Below are 21,674 nucleotides of genomic sequence, written 5' to 3' on the forward strand. Positions count from 1 at the left end.
GTCTATCATCATGTTATTGAATTTGTTAATGTCCAATGGGTTAAAGATTTGCTACTTGAACGTAATATGACGTATATAATATAGCCCCGCCCATTTCTTTATAAATGCTCGCGGCAAGCTCGCTGTGCTAAATTATTATTACTTTCTCTTGTCAGTAGCTGTTTCTGACTGTTCTCCGTTGGTCTGGTCAATAGCTCCCTCTTTCTCTAGCTCGTTATCATGGCGGCTACATCAGTAGAGTTTCCAGTTGGTGGCCTCCTAAACGGTGATTCTTATAAAACCTCAACCCGCATGAAGAACATCAGCTCAGCTATGACTTGGATTCAAAAACAACTTGTAAGTACTCCAGACATTCTTTATGTAACGAAACAAAGATAGGAATGATAGCTAGTGCTATTTTATTCTTTAATATTTCATAAACTTAACAATTTCACACTACTCCCCCCACTATACATAATTCATTATAAAATGTAATATACATAATAAGATTTCAGCAGCCATGAGGTGCTAATGGATACAAAGGCAAATATTTTATAGTTCTATTGCTTCGAACTAGCATCCAGATGCTTCACTCTGATGTTTCACTCTAGCATCCAGATGTTGTGTGGCCCAGTTTAGCTGTAACAAGAGACAGAGAGAGACATATATGTACAATCATGCCTACTGGTCCATATAAATGTTAAATATGTACATGTACATAACTGTCTTGAATGAGTAGGTATGGATCTTCTAATATGTTGTGTTAACCTGATATCACTACTCCTCTTCATTCTCCTGTCTCTCTCTCTTCCTCCCCCTACATGTACATATTCTACTCTCTCAATGGTCAGTGTACATAGCTGGAGTCCATGTGGCTAGTCAGTAGTGTTAGTAGTAACATTTCTTAGTGGCATTCTTTGAGTTGTGTGGTTCAGGTCACAACTGCCAATGACTATACACACAGTTGCTTATAGTAAGACTTTCTTTTGCCCCTAGTAGTAAACAGCATGTCTCTATAGTGTGTCTCTGTGTGGCATAATTCTTTTTTGATGTTGCAGTATTGTATGATACATATCAATGTGTAAAGGGAAATGTCTTCTTGTTTAAATCACTTTATGTGTCTACATGGCCTCACTTTTTCCCTCTCCCTCTCTCTCTTCCCCTTCTTCTCATCTTTTTAATTCTCTTTCTAAACCTCCTCTCTTTCTTTAGAAATCCATGAGAGAGTCAGACCAGCAGCTAATAGATTTATTCCAAAGGCTAGAGACAGATGTGTCTGACCTAAAGTCACTCTATGTTGAAGGTACTACCAGCAGAGGTAGGAACTCCTCCGTCTCATCAATCCGAGACTATTATTCAAAAACCAGTCTGACCACAGCATATCCATTAGAATCCGCTACATTACCTCCTTCATCAACCAGCAAGGTATCTATTCTCGACTCGGAAGCGGCGGCCATTTTGGAGCATTCTGACTCCAATGACAGTTTGACTAATTTTGCCGATGAGCTCGGTTTTGATGATGACGAAGATGCTTTGTCCGAAGACCGTCCATCCATTAAAAGCCAGAGTAGCAACGATCAACCAGCGACCGGCAGTCATACTAATATCGAAGATGAATCTTCTCTCGATTTCTCTCCTCGTGATTCTGAACGGATTAGTGTCAAAGAAGAGAAGGTTATGCTTCGTCGCCTTAGCAACGATAGCGGGGCCGTTGCCGATAGCGACAGCACTGGAAGTAATGTGATGCCTGAGGGAAAGAAACTGGGCGTGTCTCTGACTGCCGATGATGAGAAGAGGCTCTCTGGGTTTGCCGATGAAATATTTAAAATGTTCCAACTCTCAAACTCATAATAAATTATCAGAATCAGTCCAATCATCTCATTATTATTATTATTATTATTATCATTATATTATTATTATTATTATTATTATTATTATTATATTATTATTATTATTACTACTACTAATGTTACTGTTCTATTATTTATGATAATTATCATCATCATTGTTATTAATTAATTGTTAGTTATTAAGTCCGTATACTTTTAAACTCTACTGCATTCATTCTCCGGATATTTCCATTCATTTTCACACCTTTCTTCTTGCACTTGCATGACTTGAGCCAATAGAGCAATGTCTGGAGCCTGGTATATGGACGAGGATTATGAAACAGATCAAAGAGAGCCCCATCGCTCACCTAACGAGCCAGCAGATGTAGATATGTCCTTACTGGCTGATATTGGAGTCCTTCATTGGAAGGTTTGCTCACCATGGCTCCACACACTAATTTGAGGCTGTGCAATATTGTTCATTGTTATTTGCTCCTTGTAGCTTGATACTGCAAACTATGAAGGAGAGGGAGGGACTTTTGATAAGCTGAGGAAAGAGAGGGGTTACAATTATAGTGACATCATAACAGTGTCTCCTGACAAGCTACCAAACTATGAACAAAAGGTTTACGACTTGACAGCTATCACTAGTGTATTCCATACTCACTTGTTGAAACTTAAATTCTTGGGAAACACATTTATATAAATTCCCTTGAAGTTATTGGATGCTAGACTGTAAACATGGTTTACTTCCTGTTCTTGTTCACGCCTTTAGGTGTGAACAAGGTGTGAAAAATTTTTACAACTTTTTGTGTAAAGTTTCAATATAATATTTTGTTTGGAGCAACTTTAAAAATTTGTAAAAAATCCAAACTTTATCATAATCAGCTCAAACTTTCTACACAACATAAGAACATGTATATGTATCAGATAGAATTATTAAAATGGAGAATTCTCTACTTTTCATTTTTTGTGAAATTTGGCCAAAATCTCTGTACTATAGTACAGGGACTTTGGCCCGATTTTGGAGCAACTTTAAAAATTCGTAAAAAATCCAAACTTTATCGGAATCAGCTCAAACTTTCTACACAACATAAGAACATGTATATGTATCAGATGGAATTATTAAAATTGAGAATTTTCTACTTTTCATTTTTTGTGAAATTTGGCCAAAATCCCTGTACTAATAGTACAGGGACTTTGGCCCGATTTTGGAGCAACTTTAAAAATTCGTAAAAAATCCAAACTTGATTGGAATCAGCTCAAACTTTCTACACAACATAAGAACATGTATATATATCAGAAAATGTAATAAAAACGTAGAATTCTCTACCTTTCATTTTTGGCGAAATTTGGCCAAAGTCCCTGTACTATAGTACAGGGACTTTGACCCGATTTTGGAGCAACTTCAAAAATTCATAAAAATCTAATTTTGATTGAAAGTTACTAAAATATTAATTCTCTCCTTATTTACTATCAAAACTGGACTATTAATATTGTATTTACAGTGACACTAATTGGTATGATTTTCCTCCTCCAATATTACAAATATTTCCTATGGTTTCTGATTATACTCTTCTTCCCCTGAACAGATTAAATCATTCTTTGAGGAGCACCTACACAGCGATGAAGAGATTCGCTTTATCCTAGAAGGGAGTGGCTATTTTGACGTGAGAAGTAAAGGAGACAAGTGGATAAGGATCAAAGTTGAATGCGGCGATCTTATAATCCTTCCAGCTGGAATATACCACCGGTTCACACTGGATAATAAAGTATGATTATATACATGTAATTATTATGATGTGGTTGTGTTCTGTTTCAGAATTATATAAAGGCAATGCGCCTGTTTCAAGGTGAGCCAGTGTGGACTCCAATTAACAGACCAGCTGACAGCCACCCAGCAAGAATGACCTATCTCCAATCTTTACAATAAATCATTTAAAAACTGATATTAATAATTGTTATTATTATTGCTAATTAGTGTTGTATATAGTGAAATGTATTGTGTCTTTATTAATAATGACTTATGACTGTATCATAATAGACTAATATGGGAGCTATGGAGCTATAAAATAATTTATTTTATAGCTCCATAGCTTAAATAATATAAAAGGGGAAAGTTTTGGGTGGAGCTCAGCAAAATAAACGCCCACTCTTTGTAGGTGTGGCTTTTAATATGCGAAGCACAAAAATCTTGTGCAGAATTGATACTGCAGAAAGTAGTAGAAGTTAGCTACTATAGACAGTAATGGGCCAGAAAGGGAGTCGTTCTATTGTACCTTATGCAGCCCCAGAGCTAAGCAGCAGTAAAGACTACTGTACTAGCACTAGAGTCTCCGGCCATGACTTACCAATGATAAAGAAAGCTGGATCACTAGCTACACTAGGAATCAGTGGCGGGTCGTCATCTACACTGGGGAGCCTCGGGAAGAAAGAAAAGAGAGGGACACTCCGCCGGACCCGCTCCTTTACAGAGCAACAAGAAGCAGAGGAGGCTCTCAAAAAGGAAGTAACGAGAAGAGTAGAGAAAGAAGCGAGGGAAATGAACGAATGGGTCCGGCAAAGATCCTCGAATAACCTCCAGAAGCAGCAACCAGCATCACTACAAGACCTTGCAAGTTTATGTATTGCAACTGCACTCAAAACACCGATGGACATCGAGAGACTATCCATCAGTGAAGACTTGAAGGAATCCGTTGAATTCATGCTAGCACCAGTATTTGACAAGAGTATGGCTGAACCAGGGGTTTCATTCTCAAACAGTGGCAGAACAATAGTCTACAATGGTAAGTCCTATTCAACGACAGTTCTTAAGACCCCACACAACAGAGGAGTGACCAGTGGTCGCTGTGCCTGGATACTATACATTGAGAACTCTCGAATACCTGGATGGATACAAGTAGGCGTGGTCAACAGGTTCCGCTGGCTAAAAAAGTGCAAGACCGTTTGGGACGGGAACCCACACCCTTTCCGTAAAGGGGAAATAGCTCGTCGGAACAACGGGAACTTTCACTCGGGACGCTTTGAATACGAAGCTACCATGGTACATGATGACGTGTACGTTAGTGGGTTCGGCCGTGGTGACACAGTCGGCTTGAAAGTTGACTTTGATTCGAATGAAATCCAATGGACAAAGAACGGAGAGGACTATGGTAACCCGGTGTCTTTCGACGGAGGGCCAATATGGCCGAGCGTTAGTCTGGATTCTCCAGGGGAAGGAGTATCTTTATTATATTACACCTGCTCTGTGAGGAGCTCTCAGATTGTTCATCATTCGCACCTTTCAACAAACTAAAACGCATCAATGTTTGTTGAGCCTTACAAATAATTATATTATTATTATTATTATTACTCAAATCAAAATATCTAAAATTTCATCATTCATTTTCTATTATTATTATTATTATTATTATTAATATTCGTCAACATTAAGGAGGAGTATTAAAAACTTCTCTATTGTAAGTAGGATACATGAAAAGAGATGAGAGGGATTATACAGACCAAAACTTTACACAGTACGTGTACATACACATGTTATTCCAATTGGAATGTCTATGTTTGAAAAACAAGTCCCCTGACCTAACACTACAGTACATGCTGACAATACATCAACATGTACATGTAATCCTTCACTGCAGTGCTGTTGTGTACTAAAGATGCTATGATTTAGTTATAATATGTACAGTACATATCAGTGTACTAAATGGAAGAATGATCATGTAATGTCTGCAATGTTTTTGAGTCCCACACTCCATTATACTTTGGCTACAGGTGTACCAAATATTTTCATTAATTTATTTAGAGATAGTGTCAATTGTTTACAGAGTGTCAAAGACACAGCAGGTAATCGTGTTACAATATATCCAGCAACTGGGAAAATACAATTATAGAAGGAAGCAATTTAGCTACTAAATACTTTAATACGAATTATATATGGGCAATATTTAATAACAAAGCAGGTTTTAAGTGTACACATAGCAGTATATTAAATTATTATTAGTAGTAGTAAAGTAGTTTACAAGTTTGCCATTAGTTATTAAGATGTTGAATTTGCTCGCATTTTTTCATATTGGGCCATCCTTGATTCTAGCTCTGGTCTAAAGTGTCTTATTAATCCCTTTAAGGGAGAGAGGGAGAGAGAGAGAGAGAGAGAGGAGGAAGTTTAAGAGTACAATTATAATTACATACTTTAGGTGGCTGACAACCACCCATTATTGTACAAGTACAAGCACATAATTTCATTAACTGTTGGAGTATTATTTATTAACTACATGTATATGTAGTACATGTTATACATAATAAATGGGTACAGTACCTGGACAGGCCAGGCTGCTCCGTCTCCCAAAGCACAGATAGTGTGACCCTCTATCTGTTTGCTTAGTTCCTGTAGCATGTCAATCTCTGATGGTTTGGCTTTTCCTTCGACTGGAAAGAAAAACATGAATCGTTATAAAATAAAGTATAACTGGAACAATAATGTAATAGTCACAGATTAATAATAATAATAATAAAGTATTGCTACCAACAATAGTAGTAGTAATTAAAAGTATAATAAATAAGAATTATTCCCATGCCAAAGGCTGTTTAAACACTTTGCAGTAACAAGACCAGAAATGCTAAAAATGTATGCCAACCTGCCAAATCTACACATTTTCTGTACTAGTAATTTTAAGAATGGATGTCAACCTACCAAATCTGTACATTATGCTAGTCATCCAGCCTGTTCCCTCCCTACATGGGGTGCACTGACCACAACTCTCGTGTTTATAAAACTCTATGAGTCTTGCTATGGATCGGACCACATCAGCACTCTTGTCCATTACAATGACAGCTGCTGTCNCAAGAGCCGAGTGTTCTTCAACTAGAGCATCAAAATCCATCAGAACAGTATCACAGACACTAGAAGAAGTAATGACAATAATAATAATAATAATAATAATAATAATAGTGATACAATTATATTTTATTTCTTACGATTTAGGTATAAGTGGTGTAGATGAGCCACCAGGTATGACAGCTAGGAGATTGTCCCACCCACCTAATAATAATAATAATAATAATAAAATATAATATAATCTACTTTGATCTTCAAGCAATATTGTTGCCTAGCCCATTCTATGCTAGGTAACATATGTTGCTAAAACATCAAAGTTAGTAACAGCAGATTGACTGCAACAGGATTGACTGATGTATGGGAGACTTAAAATCTACACACGTGTACAAGTACATGCAACACAAGATAACTTCAGCAATATCACAAACAACTAAACAATGATATGATTAATTGGTACAAGAATAGTGACAAATTACTTACAAAATAATAACATTACCTGACAATTTAACAACAACAACATAACCAGCTCAATAATGAATCAGTTACTCTTACCTCTCACTCCTCCAGCATGTCTCTCAATTAGATCCTTCAAAGGGACCGACATCTCTTCCTCAACAGTGCACGGGTTGTTAACATGTCCGCTTATATTAAACAGCTTCGTCCCTCGGTTCCTCTCACGCCCAAACGAAGCAAACCACGACCCACCTCTCCTGCATATGATCTATAAAAGAAGTACATGTACATATGATCTATAAAAGAAGTACATGTACATATGTACTGTATATAACACTTCTGTATAACAAATAAACTTTATTATACCAAAGTGTCCATTATATCAAGTAGAGACTAGTTTGTACATATACATGTAACTATTGTGACCAGAAGCTTTATGGAAATAAGAATTATAAAGGCATCAGTCAATACAGGTCAATGTGGGGAGCCATATTAAACCAATCACAATAACAAGAAAGCAACAGAAATACCAAGTATTCATGTGCATGTACTTGTAGATTCTATAGATTTTTATCTTCAATATCACCGTATTATAAAATAATAATATCATATTTGATACACGGTTGGACAAGTCAAAAGGTGTGAATCTCATTTGGAACATGAGAACAAGGGGTTGAGTGTTCAGTCAAATCCGTTAAACAAAGTGTTCCTGTTTGCTTCATTTCACATAAAACAAACTTCAAATAATGGCAACAATGACAGGATCGCTTCTGATCTCAGCCCCTTACAATAAGAACTAAGTAATCGTTTATTGGATTGAAGTATTGCTAATATCAAATGGATGACTGGCAGTGCTTATACTGGTATCCCAATAAACAGACGGAAGATTGAGCAAGATATTCAAACTATTAACACAGCAGACCACACAGTCATTGCTTGAATATTTGAAATTTGAATCAATTACAAAGTATGTGCGAGTGTTTGGGCATATAAATGCACATAGAGATCGAGTTATGTCAATATCAAAAAAATGAAAAAAATTACATACATGTATATACTTACAGGTGCTACGGCTACAGTTTCAACATTAGCCACAGTAGTGGGACAGCCAAAGACTCCAATAGCAGCTGGGAAAGGAGGTTTGAGTCTTGGCTTGCCTTGTTTTCCCTCCAAACTCTCTATCAATGCCTAAAAATAATATTTATTACAAAATAATAAATAAAATTATAATAAAGTTACGGTTTCTTCTCCGCAGATATAAGCCCCTGCTCCACGATGCATGTAAACATCAAAATCATACCCAGAACCACAGGCGTTCCTTCCAATGAGACCGGCTTCGTATGCTTCAAGTATCGCGTGTTGCATGTTACTGGCTTCGTTATAGAACTCTCCTCTTATGTAGATGTAAGCTGCTCTCGCTCCCATTGCTCGGCCGGCTACAAGACAACCCTCAACGAGTTTGTGAGGATCGTGTCGCATTATCTCTCGGTCCTTGCAGGTTCCTGGTTCCCCTTCATCAGCGTTAACAACCAAATAACTGGGTCTATGGGATAACAGGATATCAAGTAACTACCAAATTTTATGACAGTTCCTGATGCATATATGTGTTCTTGTGTTGTGTAGAAATTTTGAGCTGATTCCAATTAAAATTAGATTTTTATGAATTTTTAAAGTTGCTCAAAAATCTGGTCGAAGACCATGTACTATAGTACAGGGTCATCAGCCAAATTTCGCCAAAAATGAAAAATAGAGAATTCTCCATTTTTATGATATTTTCTGATACATTTCCTATTACAAATGCAATGTACATATACGCAAGTACCTGTCGTCTTTCTTGTCGTCAGGTGGCATGAAACCCCACTTGAGTCCAGTAGGGAACCCCGCCCCACCACGCCCCCTCAACCCACTCTCCTTTATCTCCTTCACTATCCAATCTCTTCCTTTTAAAATAATTTCCTTTGTCTTGTACCAGTCACCCTAAAAGTGATATTAAAAAGATATAATGAGCTCTTGCTGAATAATAATATTAACGAAACTCTCAGCAGGCGCGGCTAATCGTAGTTTAATTGTCACACCTCGTGCTTGTTTATTTAAATTGTTTATCAGTCAATTTGTTTATTTTTATTGCTTAGTTATCGTCTTACGCGTGAAAGAGCTCCTTTCAGTTTCCAGTCGTGCCTCCCGTACAAGTTTGTAAATATTCTGTCTTGATCTTTCAGATTACCATAACTCTGCATAATAATTTGTAATAATACATAACAGTCCGTGTTGCCAATCTCTCTATTCGTTACCGTTTTCTCTTCTTTCCCCGGACCAGATGAAGCTAATGTCCTATAAAGAGTGGTCCCTACAATATTCGTGATATAAACTTGCATATAAATTTATGCTTACTTTTAACAGAGCGGTTCAAAGCAACTCTCAAAGCGGCCATTTTAATTCTGACACGCCTATAAAGAGTGACCACGCCCACATTAACTAATCAGTCTTGACCACGCCCATAACAATTAATTACCTACTAATGAATTTTCTAATTATTAATTTGACATTTTAATGTCTTTTTGTTTGATTCCAGTTCTACGATACTCTTCTCTTTTTTGAAGATACTCTCTCTTGCATTCTTCTTGAAATTCCTCATTCTTAAAGCTACAGGAATAACACATTGATTGATTAGTTAATAATAATGATAATCTTGATCATGTCTTACAGTGCAGTTAAACAGTCTTGCATTTGCTTGTTTGTTTTCTGACACGCCCAAACAGCAGATATCGTCCTTCCTCTCATACAGTCCTCAAATTCTAAACAAAATCAATTAGAATTCGAAAATTAGTACGAAAAGAATTGATCTTCTCATTCAATGATACACATACAGGAGGCAGCAAAACATTAGCTTTAACATTTACACAAGGCAGACAAATACTACTACCGCTGATAGTATTATTATTATTATTATTATTATTATTATTATTATTATTATTACTATTTTAGCACCTTTGACTTCAGCACTGCACCTCTTCATTGCCTTTTCTCTCATAATTTTAGGAATCAGAACATCTTTCTCTACTACCCTCAAATCATCTCCCTTTGGATACTTAACTATTTCATTGAAGCTACCGTCTCCTCCTCTTTCCCTTCCTCCTTTCTCTTTCTCTGCTGCCATGTGAGCGCACGTGCCCTGAACCACACCTACTATATTTAATTGAGCGTGAGAGTAGGTAGGCGTGGCATAATCAAAGATGGCGGATGAAGAGGAAAATGACAGAGAATCAATTCTAGCTCATTTTCAAGTATGGAATGCTATGAATTAATGTCCTTATACCTTTAATTGCTAGGAGGTAACTGGTATGACTGATTCTGATCAGTCCAGAAGGTTACTAGAGACTCATAACTGGAATCTTGAGTCATCTGTACAAGACGCCATAGCTATTCAAGAAACTGGCCAGCCTGTCTTTACAATGCCTCCTATGCAGCCCTTTCCCTCTCCCCCTCCACCTGCAATATCATCAGAACTAAGATCAAGGTTGGGTGGATCATTACTTGTGATCTAAAAATAGAATCAATGTCAATTATGGGGTTGAGGTTTAGTTCTATTATTAGACTATTATCCTGTTCTATTTATAGATCAAGAGGAGGGGCATTGGGTGGAGTAGAAGATGAAAGAGTCCTGAGGGCTGGAGGTAGTAGGACAACAGGATGGTGGGAATGGCTAATGGGCTGGGCTTTCTTTCCGGTTCGTCTCATCATCTCAACAATCAATGAACTCACTCAATTGATACGTATGTACCCCTCTACCAGCTCTTCTAATTAATGCCCACCTCTCAGTACAATTGTTTTTAGGTAACAGGCTGCCAGGTCCAGCTGCAGATCCACTGAGAGACGTCAGTGAGTTCATTGCCCAGTTTCAGCGAGACTATAACTCTAATGTCCCGTTTATGGATTCCAGCTACGGAGATGTAATTATTATTAATTATAGTTGTAATAATTAATTATTTAGTAAATAACTGGTTCCTTTTCTTCCTCTATAGGCTCTTGAGGTAGCTAAGAAAGAGTTAAAATTTCTCCTTGTTTATCTTCACTCGGCAGGACACGAAGACACGCCCACTTTCTGCCGGTTAGTAAAACATTAATTAATTGTTTATTGTTGTTGTTTATTGTTGTTGTTTATTGTTGTTTTATTGTAGTGAGGTGCTTGCTAGCGAAGAGTTCCATTTATTTCTAATTGCAAAGAATATCTTGTTGTTTGGAGTTGACGTCAATAGCGAGGAAGGAGCTCGTGTCTCATACATACTAAGAGAAAGCAGGTATCCATTTCTCTCTCTTATTATGCTAAGAGGATCAAGAATGACTGTAGTGGGCAGGTTTGAAGGTAAATTTAACAAATTTTTATAATTTCCCCCTTAATTTTTTTAATTTTGAGATTTGCCCATTAAAAATTTTGTCACTAATAAAGTGCCTCTTTCTTTTTATTTTATTTGATTATTACAAATTTAGGCTACACAGCATTGCCTAGTCTTATCGACAGGTTAAATCAATTAATAATGATTAATGAGCCGGAGCTGATCGTCCTCCGAACTGAGAGGGAACAGCGGACACTAGATCAACAGATTAGGAGAGAGCAGGAAGAAGAATATTTGAAATCTTTACAAGCTGATCAAGAAAAGGTAACCCCTTGATTTTAGTACATATCAATTGCCTGTAGTCCACTTTTAATTGTGTGTGTGTGTTAGCTAATTTTTAGCATTTTTATGATGTTCTTGTTGTTTGGCTCTTCATTTTTAATGATATTATTAATTTTTGTGTCACTTTAGTTTAGCATTTTTAGTGAGAGATCTCTTTCTATTTTTAGGCTCGTAAACGTGAAGAAGAGCAGCAGCGAGCCCGAGAGAAAGAAGAGAGAGAAAGAATGAGAGAAATGGAAGAAGAAAAGAACAGAAAAGTAATTGTTATAGCCTCCTTCCTTTCTCCCTCTCTCTCTCTTTCGTTAACTCGTTTCTTCTTTTCTGTAGCAATTCCTATTAGAGAAAGAGATGAGAAGAAATCGCTTGCCACCAGAGCCAGTGTCCGATTCTGACGCAATACATTTTGTGATTCGGTTACCTAATAGTACTAGGCTGGAAAGGAAATTTAGTCCAAGCGACCTTTTACAAGTATATCATTTTCATCTTGTAGTCATTATTATTCTTTTTATTTTAAATCAGTCGCTATATGATTTAGTGTACTCACACGAAGATATTAACGAGAGGTTCGTACTGGTTAGCAATTATCCACGTCAAGAAGTAGTCTGCAATGAAGATGGAGGTCCAAGTTTGGATGCACTAAATCTCGGAAAGAAATGTCTCCTGTTTGTCCAATATAACACTGATTAGAATATTATAATTCATGATACATCTATGATAATCATTAATAATTATTGTTGTCATAATAAAAATATAAAATTATTATTATTAGCAACACTGAATGACGCCTCTTTCTAAATAATGAAGATACCACTGCAGATAACACAAGAATACAAACTATACAGGAACAAAAATACCTAATATATTAACAGCAAATTAAAGTCTTCCATTGTCTCCTAAACTGGATACGAAGCTGCAGATGCAATCCCACAGTTGTTGTCTTTATTTCTAGCCATTAGCACATATCCTTTATCACCCCAATCACTGCTCCAACTATTAGCACAAATACACATGGCTACGGTGAATCATTTTTTTACATTAATAATAGCAATACCTGTTCTTAACAATGTAGTACTCTGTTCCATCATAGTATGTGCCGTAGCCCACTACAAGGACGCCATGATTCAATCTGCTGCTACTGCAGTCGCTATCATAAAATACACCACTTGAATAAAACTGGAACGAATATCTTGAAGCATCAATTGCAACACTACAAGAAAAGAAGCCAGATATAAAGTATTAATGATTAGTCCCCCCCCTCTTGAGAAAATGAAAAGAGACTAGATCTACTTCATGTTTAAAACTAACCCACTTCTCTTGTAAGACCACCATATTCCCAAAACCAGAGGGCAGTCTCTTAAAATGTCTGTACTACCATTAAGTGATAATTACCTGACAGTTCCTACAGAAGAGACTGCATTAGTTAGACTCTCCTCATCCCCAGACGCTATGTTCTTGTATCCTCTGCAGGAAGCAGCAGGGGAGCATGAGCTGGACTTGCAGGCCCACATCTAATTGGAAGCTCACATGATTGACTGCCATTAATAGACTAGTTCACACCCTGCTCTCTCATTGTAGTATGAATGGGTACATAATAGAACTACTGTGCTTGTCAACATAGTTACTGTTCTGTGTGGATCCACTTACATAGCCAACATATGGATAACTCTCCTCAGAGCAGATATACCCTTTATTGCGAACATAAGCAAATGCTCTGTCCATCAGCCCACCTTGACACCCAGCATTCCCATACCGATAAGAACAATCCACCAACTGTTGCTCACTGAGGGAGACTAGTGTCCCTTTATTTAGGAAATGCATAGCTTCTAATGCACCAGTTGCACTGAATGCCCAACAACTACCACATTGCCCTTGGTTTTTAACCTGAAATAAATAAAGATGTGTTGTGAGTACAAATGACAGAGAGAGAGAGAGAGAGAGAGAGAGAGAGAGATGATAACTGTGCAGGTGTATAAATCTCAAATTCTTACTGAAGTAACTGCTCCTCTATCTCTCCAGTCCACAGCAGTATCTGCTTTAGCATTGTTAGCATGGAGTGACTCGTTCATCATGTTCCTCTTGAAGCCCTCAAGATCAAATGATGAGAGATACTTCTCAGTGTACTCATCATTAGTCTATCAATAATAATAATGATAATAATAATAATAATGATGATATGAACTTTATGATATGTGACCCATTTCTTACTAAGTCTGCAAAGTGATTCAAAGCCAGCTTGAATGAGCTCTCCTTCATATTGTGCTCTTGTATCAATTTATAGTTGCTTGACCATACTTGTCTCCTGCTTTCCTCAACTGCTACATTTTGATAAGTTTTCCTGTGAGTTATCTTCCATTGCTCCCACTCCTCGTCAGTCAGTGAATGGGCTCCTCCATACAATAATCCAATGACTGCTAGTAGGTACAGCATCATCTTCTCTCACTTCAGAACTGGCAATCTTGCAGCATTTACATAAAATCTTATACTCACACTATCAGTAGTTATTTAACTATAACTAATTAGTAGTTAGTTAACCATTAAAATAGTTAGATAACTGACTATGATAATTATTAATTATTGAGTAATGAGCCACACCCATAAACTTTCTATTTTAGTGGGCCTGTATTGATAATAATAGGGACAAGATCAAGGAGAAAATGCTTAAAATCCTTTCATTGCTGTTCTCTCTGTCTCTGTTAGCGAGAGGAGCAGATCTGGGAGTGTCAATTACATTCTGTATAGAATCTTCAAGTAATGATATTAAATATAAAGTAAAATATTTTTAAAACATTTTCCATGCATCATATGCAGTTGGAGAGTGGCGTCATGACATAACTAGTGCACTCGAAGGCTCTTCAGTATATTCAATAGGAGAAGTATGAGGAATAGCATCATCATCATCATCATCATCATTATTATTGTTATTATTATTATTATTATTATTATATTATTATTATTATTATTATTATTATTATATTATTATTATTATTATTATTATTATTATTATTATTATTATTCTTTTAACTGTAGAACAGCTGCAATATTGAGACCATCACTCCTACAGTCCTGATAGTTGGTCCTCAAAAAGACAGGCTACTCGTTGAAATGCAACCACATGAAAGGAGAGACTCCTTCACTAACAGAATAATAAGGTTAATGTGGATATTGGCAATGTGAAAGTGTACTCTAGAATTCTCTAAACAATAACAGAATGGTGGCATCTTATCGAGTTCACATGCCAACTGACTCAAAGCAGTTTGATAAACTCATTGATGCTACTAAAGACACTGTAGTGGCCTATAGCATTGGAGAAGACTCACCTGGTCAGTAGAATATTAAATGATAATGATACTGGTGTATTAATGAGCTTGTGGGGCTCTTGGATTTTAATGTAATGGTGTTTATGCTAACAAGGAAAAAGGAATATAAACTAATAAAATAAATATATAATATTTATATAATTATATATTTTAGACATAAATAAATAAATAAATAAATAAATAATAAATTTAGGATAAGAATAAATACTAATATTATATTAGAAGGCACCTAATGTCAGGATTAACCCATATACTATATGTATTTATAATATTTTCTATAGAATATAACACATTCTGTCATGCTGTGCTATCAAATGAGGTCCCAAGTTCCATTGAGATTCTAGTTGTGGGACAGTCCCGGCTCTTATCACCTCATATGCAGTCTTCGGTCAGAGACAACTTTCACTTTTGGGTTGTGTCTGAAGGAAAATGGACTGAGCTTCACTTACTGAGGCATCACTCGCCAATGACACTAGAGGCAAAGAAAGAGATAATTAGTTTCATTAGAAGACTCTCCTATCCTGCAATAGTAAGCACTACACCTCTCTCTCTCTCTCTCTCTTTCTCTGTCTCTGTCTCTGTCTCTTTCTCTTTGTGTCTCATTAATTAAGAAATTCATTGCCCTCCAATTTATGCTCACTCTGTCATGCTACTCTTTTAATATTGTATTTTATTTTCATTCCAGCTGCAATACTCCCCCGGGAGTATTGAGAGGACGTACAAGGATTCAGGGTTGTCCTATGTGTTGGTGTTTCATCATGAGACTCAGCTCAAGGAGATACTAAATGAGTATGTCACTGAACTCTCTCAAACTTTCAGGCCGCACTTTGCATTCATCACAATAAATGGGTAAGGCAATGTTGCTTGATTAAACTTAAATTGATTAATAACATGCACAATTTTTGTCGTAACTTAATAATTTGTAGCTCAAATGTTATATGCGTATCAAAAAAATTAATAAAAATTTGGGTTAATATTGGAACCATTTTTTTGAAAAAACCACGAGCTATTTCATATTAAATTTATTATTCTGTTTGTGTGTGTTATAGTGACAAGTACGAAGAGAAGATGTCACAATATTATTTAAATATGTTGACTAACCTCCCATACATAATTATACAGGAACCTGATCAAGTAAGAATTTAATAAGCCCCGTTTACACTTACCGGTAATTGTGTCCACACCTAACTGTGGTTGAATCGGTTTACAATGCTACATTGCATACATGATGCAGCTGCTTCAGTACTTGAACAGGTTTGATTATCTCAAACCACCTCCTGAGGTGGTTTGAGATAGTCAGTTTAAACCGCATTGAAATTGTCCACACGTAAACTGATTTATTTCTAAACTGGTTTCAACCGCTTTAAGGGCATAGTGTAAATGGGGCTATAATTATTATTATTATTATTTCTTTTCATTTTTAAGAATGATGGAGTACACATTAACAGCCAATACATTGACTATACTTTGGAGAGTCTTACCAATTTATTGAAATCATTAATTAATCCTGACCATCATGTTAGAGGTACAATAATAATAATAATAGTAATTATTATTAATATTATTATGTAGAGGGTGTAACTAATAGAGAGGACATTTCATTTGCAGTGATTCACTCATCTCAACTGTCAGCTCTGAGAGATGTTGAATCTCCAGTGATAGCAATACTTTGCAATCAAGGTACACTTGCTGTAACTGTCACCATCATAATGAGCTACTGCAGGCAGTAAAGAAGTAGATGAGTACCAGCAGATATTGAAGAAGGCAATTAATGAAGTTCATGATATCAGAGAGAGATTATTATCATTCATAGTAGAGACTGAAGATATTCAAGATGTCAAAATGCTCGGAGTAAATAAATAAAACATAATTATAATTAATAATTTAATTTCCATTGCAGGCGACTGTGTTACCGACTGTTTTAATTAAATACTATCAGTCTCATCATTTTGAAGTCCCTAAGCTGGTTGGAATAAACTTGTTAGAACTGATAGAATTAATGACTGCCTTGGCTAAAGGGTAAGCAGGACGACACAATGTTACATCTTATACTCTGTGTGACTGCCATTTTTTAAATTCTTCACTTACGTGAGGCGAATAAAAAATTAATGGTTAATGATATATTTTAGAATAATATTTATTCCTTTCATTGTTTCCTTGTTATGCACTGGGTTTGATAACAATGAAACAATAACTTTAATTTATATAATCAATCTTGTTGTTGTTGTTTATTATTGTTGTTGTTGTTGTTTTTTTTTTGTTATTGTAGGACTAGGAATGATGATCCTAATGAACATTATTCTTCTTCACTTTATGAAGACACTTCACATGATTTGAAGCAATTCTGTATGATATGACATATTGTCTTTTGCTATAATAATCCTCTCTCTCTCTCCCTCCCTCTCTTTCTCTCCCTCCCTCTCTTTCTCTCTCTCTCTCTCTCTCCCTCTCTCTTTATGGTCTCTCATTAGATGATTCTTTTCCTGTCCTAAGAGAAGATGAAACTGCTGGTCACTTGTATGGCTACACAACAGCCGGGCCACTTCCTCTGCTAACTTCAGACAATGTTACCTCATTCACTGAATCAACTAATCCAGCAGTAATAGGATTCTTCCTTCCTTGTAAGACTTTATGTTATTTAACATTAACATAATAATAATATGATATGCTATGGACACATATGATGCGTACATATGATACTGTCCTATCTTAAAATGATCACTATCTCTTTGATTATCGATTTCCTTTTGTTCTTTTTTCTTCTTCCTTTCTCTCCCTCTCTCTCTCTCTCTTGCTCTCTCTCCTCAGATTGCCTCCAATGCAGACCAATGCTGCTACACTTGATAGATTTTTATGAAGAAAAGGAAGAAAATGGTATATAACTTGTACATGTATGTACGTACGTCTGTCTGGATGTGTACAAAGATGTGATTATTGGGAATTTTGATTAAAATATTATTCAATTATCTTTTATAGTCCAGGTGGGAGTTGTAAATTGCGCCGCTTATACGGACGTATGTTCATTCTTTGACATTTCTATTTATCCTACGGTCAAGATAAGGTTTGATCTAATTCCATCAATTATACACTCTATTTGAAGTATACTTTAGAAAAGAAGGAGAAAATAATTGGCGGACATTTGAAGGAATTTTTACTACGAAAAGTCTAACAGCTGCACTCAACGGAACTACAGGCGCTACAGCAGTGGGTTATATAGAGCTTATAATTTTATTTTACATATTTTTTTAAATAGAAGAGAGAGTTAGATGTGGCTAGTCTGTTACAAGTAGACATGTCTTCTTCCATTTCGATATATTTCACGTCAAGTTATAAACTCACTGGTTTTGAAGAGAGGATTATAAATGAGATTAAAAGACAAAAGATTTACTGGATCAACATGTAAGATCCTCAAAGCATATAAAGACATTTCCTCTCTCTTTTCTCTTTTAGTAATAAAAGACCTAATTTACTAGAAAAGTTAGCAGGTGCAAATTTCTACCCGTGTATTTTACACATTGATTATAACCAGGTACACTGCACACACACACACACACACGCACACACACACACACACTGACACAGCGTCATTCTAATTGTAGTAAAGCAGGACATGTCAATAGTGGTTGACATGTTTACTCTCCCGGTGGGAGTAGTGGAGAATGTTAACTATTCCCCAGTTGTATAAATTTCCTCCTTTTTTTTACAATTGCAGAAAATTGTTTACCACCTAAGCATTGAGACAGCAACCAAACTCAGTGACATTGATAACTTTCTGCTTAACATAGAGAAAGGGAAACAACCAATATACAGTCAGTACTGTTGATTGTTTGTCATTGTTACTACTACCACACATTAAACATTCTACTATAGAAACTCTTGGAACTGTGGCGTGGTTGCCATCAAAGCCACGCATACATTTCCCTAGTCAAGCCTTTAAAGAGATGAGGAAAGTTAAAGAGACACGGAAATCAAGAGACGAATATGAACAGCCTCCTCCTCCTCCACCTGCTACTTCTGATCCGCATGAAGACAAACATCATATGCCATCTCATAATGAACTTTGATTATAAAGAGAGAGAGGGAAAGAGAGAGAATATAAGATAGACAGGTGTGTCTTTAACATTTCTATATAATTTTCAGCCCTGTTGCACACGGCAAATTGATTTTTCGTACAAACTTGAGAGTAAGATTAATGTCGCTGATCAATGCTCTCCTACTACATGCATTTGAGGGTTAACTGGGTTCAATGCCACAGTGTATAAGAAGAATGTTGTATTGGTTGGTCCCTAATTAGTTTAGTGAGTTATATTTACTTATGCTGTTAATTTGTAGACTAAATACAGTTAGCAGCAGCAAATTCTTTTTTAGTCGTAACAGTCTCCAATTACTGCAACTCCTGATGATCGTAGCCATGTTGTTGTATCAATTTGGCTCTGCTAATCTTGAGCATTTTCTTCTGTACAACAGAACAGCTTAAAGTATCTATTACTAGATGCTGTACTCCAAATACTATTGGCAGTGAAAGGATGTACTTGTACAGTTACAATCAAGCAAGAAGAACATACTATACCTACATGTACATGATGATATGTGCCTGGCTTGCAAAACCTGTTCTTTAATCTGGTATTCAACACTTTTTAAATTAGATAAGGATTTCCTGAGCTGTCTAGCCACAAAACTCAGGTTGAAATAACAATAAGAATTATAAGAATAATAATAACAATTACAGTATTTTCATTAATATGAAATACATAGAATACATATAAAAAATTGGTGACAAGGTTAGGGGTTGTATGTTACAGACATTACAAATATTTGCATGGCATTACACCTTTTAAGTGAGTCGGACATTATTACTCATACAAAATAGCTGCACGAGAGAGAGAGAGAGAGAGAGAGAAGGATTGTCGTGATAATGCATCGAGTCTGCAATAAAGTCATTATGCTTGAAGATTATGAATACAAGAGGCCGCCACTTTAGATCTACTGCCTGAAGGAATCCAAGGTATGTTTCAGATCTTTATGCAAGTAGTTTCCATAAGAAGAGGTTCTGGCTCTGGCCAGAGGAGAGCTAGTAGCTACTGTCCCTGCAGTTGTAAAAGAGCTGCTTCTGGTCTTCCCTTCAACTACAAGGAAAAGGTGACACGTAAGGAGTACAAAGTGTCAATTGCTAGGCTATTAATGTACCTTGGTCCGTGGATAAAAGCTGTCTCCTGTTCTTTGGGCTCTCGAGGGAGCGGGTAGAGGTGTTTACTGCATAAAAAGGCACTGCGCTCATCTCCTTGGTTCGACAAGTAGCTGCGCGTCTCCTTAAAGGCAGTAAAAGGCAGTGGAATCTGATGAAACAGCAATGGAGTTGGAGGAAACTGTGAAAGAGATTAACACTGTAGCTCGTGCTCAACACGTTAGAGCTAATGATAATTTTTGTTTATAAACATGAGGAGAAAATATTTCATTTAGAAAACATACGGTAAAGCTTATTTGACCCCTCCCCTCTCTTTTTAGGTCAAAATGGCCTCCTCTTCAGAGGCAGGATCACAATTAGTGAAATTTAAAGCCCTCCCGACCCACCTTCAGTTCAACCCGTACATCACCAGTGGCTATAGGAGGCCATTAGGTACAAGGGATTGCATGAAGAGCGTCTGTTATACTCACAACGAGTCTTTGAATATTTACAGTCATGGTAAGATAGTGTAGACACTTACATAAACTTCTTGTGTCTCTCCCTCTCAGCCTTTTTTGTCATCTTCTTCCTACTCTCATTCATCCAGTATGTCAGGGTATGGCAGTACAACCAGAATCCAGTGGTATCTCTATTCATTCTCATTGATTACTTTGCCACTACTCTCCCATTTGGCTTGAGTGTCCTCTATCACACCTTCATGTGTCACAGCGGAGGCTACCCTGTCTACCTGGTGATGCTTAGGATCGACATTGCTGGTATTTGGCTCCTTGCAACGTTTGGAGAATTGGAAAATATTTATGTGACTTTGTATTTTTATTCAATTTTAAGGACAGCAGGTAAGGACCATATTTCTAGCTCCTTTTCAAATCAAGCTGATGTTATTCATAACTATTTTACACAATTCAAGTTAACTTCATTCTCTTTTCTTTCTCTTTCTCTCTCTCTAAGGTATCTCGCTATATGTCATATTCTCCATTCTAATTTTTCATAATTTAATGTTCAACAACAACAAGAAGACAAGGTCACTGCTGTTCACTTTCCAGTTTCTCCTTAGAGTACTAGTCATCATCATACGACTCTCACCTTATGGGTGTGGTCAAAAGCACTATTATTTCATTGTCCTCGAGATATGTAATTCAGTGGGTGTGGTCATTAACGCATTACACATCCCTGAGAGATGGTTGGCAAATGTTAAGATGAATTATTTTTTAAATGGTCATACGATCATGCATTTTTTAATTCCTTTCGGTATAATTTTCGCAAGGCAAGGATTTCTTATTGATATGGAATGGCTTTTAGAGCAATCTCAATCTTGATAATTTTGAACTCAATTTTGGTTAATTTTAGATCGTTTTAATTCATTTTAGTTCTATTTTATTTCACAAGTATTGTATTTATTTA

The 21,674-nt window shown here is 36.4% G+C and overlaps 8 protein-coding genes and 1 long non-coding RNA gene across 10 annotated transcripts; 5 read left to right on the forward strand and 4 right to left on the reverse strand.

The window, feature by feature from the left end:
- The first annotated feature begins 87 nt into the window (after positions 1 to 87).
- LOC100631400 (uncharacterized) lies at positions 88 to 2,032 on the forward strand. The gene is made up of 2 exons (XM_003385935.3): positions 88 to 336; positions 1,192 to 2,032. The coding sequence occupies exons 1-2, from the start codon at positions 220 to 222 to the stop codon at positions 1,828 to 1,830; spliced, it is 756 nt and encodes a 251-aa protein (XP_003385983.1). The 5' UTR covers positions 88 to 219; the 3' UTR covers positions 1,831 to 2,032.
- A 6-nt stretch (positions 2,033 to 2,038) lies between these two features.
- LOC100634313 (1,2-dihydroxy-3-keto-5-methylthiopentene dioxygenase-like) lies at positions 2,039 to 3,851 on the forward strand. Its single transcript, XM_003385958.3, has 4 exons — positions 2,039 to 2,238; positions 2,311 to 2,433; positions 3,401 to 3,580; positions 3,631 to 3,851. Exons 1-4 carry the CDS (start codon positions 2,113 to 2,115, stop codon positions 3,739 to 3,741), a joined length of 540 nt encoding a protein of 179 aa, XP_003386006.1. The 5' UTR covers positions 2,039 to 2,112; the 3' UTR covers positions 3,742 to 3,851.
- Positions 3,852 to 5,689: 1,838 nt separating this feature from the next.
- On the reverse strand, positions 5,690 to 9,584 carry LOC100631530 (NADH dehydrogenase [ubiquinone] flavoprotein 1, mitochondrial-like). The gene is made up of 11 exons (XM_011405119.2): positions 9,487 to 9,584; positions 9,387 to 9,442; positions 9,240 to 9,326; positions 8,918 to 9,072; positions 8,335 to 8,638; positions 8,158 to 8,283; positions 7,195 to 7,363; positions 6,783 to 6,846; positions 6,499 to 6,707; positions 6,124 to 6,233; positions 5,690 to 5,925 (listed from the first exon to the last, which is right to left on the reverse strand). Exons 1-11 carry the CDS (start codon positions 9,524 to 9,526, stop codon positions 5,845 to 5,847), a joined length of 1,401 nt encoding a protein of 466 aa, XP_011403421.1. The 5' UTR covers positions 9,527 to 9,584; the 3' UTR covers positions 5,690 to 5,844.
- Positions 9,585 to 9,617: 33 nt separating this feature from the next.
- Positions 9,618 to 10,299, reverse strand: LOC100634436 (COX assembly mitochondrial protein homolog). Its single transcript, XM_003385959.3, has 3 exons — positions 10,084 to 10,299; positions 9,800 to 9,890; positions 9,618 to 9,738 (listed from the first exon to the last, which is right to left on the reverse strand). The coding sequence occupies exons 1-3, from the start codon at positions 10,250 to 10,252 to the stop codon at positions 9,630 to 9,632; spliced, it is 369 nt and encodes a 122-aa protein (XP_003386007.2). The 5' UTR covers positions 10,253 to 10,299; the 3' UTR covers positions 9,618 to 9,629.
- LOC100631656 (FAS-associated factor 2-like) lies at positions 10,281 to 12,567 on the forward strand. 2 transcript variants are annotated; one of them, XM_019995492.1, is made up of 10 exons: positions 10,281 to 10,379; positions 10,425 to 10,612; positions 10,714 to 10,868; positions 10,915 to 11,045; positions 11,118 to 11,203; positions 11,274 to 11,458; positions 11,584 to 11,753; positions 11,939 to 12,028; positions 12,099 to 12,239; positions 12,291 to 12,567. In XM_019995492.1, exons 1-10 carry the CDS (start codon positions 10,329 to 10,331, stop codon positions 12,456 to 12,458), a joined length of 1,365 nt encoding a protein of 454 aa, XP_019851051.1. In that variant the 5' UTR covers positions 10,281 to 10,328; the 3' UTR covers positions 12,459 to 12,567. The 2 variants fall into 2 exon arrangements, with proteins under 2 accessions (XP_019851051.1, XP_019851052.1); XM_019995493.1 differs by having other exon boundaries at positions 10,930 to 11,045.
- On the reverse strand, positions 12,560 to 14,235 carry LOC100631782 (cathepsin L1-like). The gene is made up of 6 exons (XM_003385938.3): positions 13,977 to 14,235; positions 13,760 to 13,903; positions 13,416 to 13,652; positions 13,161 to 13,279; positions 12,823 to 12,978; positions 12,560 to 12,761 (listed from the first exon to the last, which is right to left on the reverse strand). The coding sequence occupies exons 1-6, from the start codon at positions 14,199 to 14,201 to the stop codon at positions 12,665 to 12,667; spliced, it is 978 nt and encodes a 325-aa protein (XP_003385986.1). The 5' UTR covers positions 14,202 to 14,235; the 3' UTR covers positions 12,560 to 12,664.
- A 137-nt stretch (positions 14,236 to 14,372) lies between these two features.
- Positions 14,373 to 19,264, forward strand: LOC109581414 (uncharacterized). The gene is made up of 20 exons (XM_019995496.1): positions 14,373 to 14,519; positions 14,580 to 14,644; positions 14,799 to 14,920; positions 14,979 to 15,091; positions 15,370 to 15,617; positions 15,774 to 15,937; positions 16,138 to 16,222; positions 16,514 to 16,613; positions 16,661 to 16,768; positions 16,812 to 16,939; positions 16,989 to 17,107; positions 17,358 to 17,434; positions 17,560 to 17,709; positions 17,897 to 17,962; positions 18,065 to 18,149; positions 18,199 to 18,292; positions 18,342 to 18,487; positions 18,539 to 18,617; positions 18,801 to 18,897; positions 18,959 to 19,264. Exons 1-20 carry the CDS (start codon positions 14,426 to 14,428, stop codon positions 19,150 to 19,152), a joined length of 2,334 nt encoding a protein of 777 aa, XP_019851055.1. The 5' UTR covers positions 14,373 to 14,425; the 3' UTR covers positions 19,153 to 19,264.
- A 446-nt stretch (positions 19,265 to 19,710) lies between these two features.
- Positions 19,711 to 20,495, reverse strand: LOC100634562 (uncharacterized). Its single transcript, XR_898151.2, has 2 exons — positions 20,276 to 20,495; positions 19,711 to 20,214 (listed from the first exon to the last, which is right to left on the reverse strand). It is a non-coding gene; the product is annotated as an uncharacterized LOC100634562 (long non-coding RNA).
- Positions 20,496 to 20,554: 59 nt separating this feature from the next.
- Positions 20,555 to 21,674, forward strand: LOC105312463 (progestin and adipoQ receptor family member 4-like). The gene is made up of 3 exons (XM_011405134.2): positions 20,555 to 20,771; positions 20,822 to 21,109; positions 21,222 to 21,674. The coding sequence occupies exons 1-3, from the start codon at positions 20,600 to 20,602 to the stop codon at positions 21,587 to 21,589; spliced, it is 828 nt and encodes a 275-aa protein (XP_011403436.1). The 5' UTR covers positions 20,555 to 20,599; the 3' UTR covers positions 21,590 to 21,674.

The sequence above is a fragment of the Amphimedon queenslandica genome, unplaced genomic scaffold (assembly GCF_000090795.2).
Source record: "Amphimedon queenslandica unplaced genomic scaffold, v1.1 AMPQUscaffold_13441, whole genome shotgun sequence".
Classification (NCBI taxonomy): Eukaryota; Metazoa; Porifera; class Demospongiae; order Haplosclerida; family Niphatidae; genus Amphimedon; species Amphimedon queenslandica.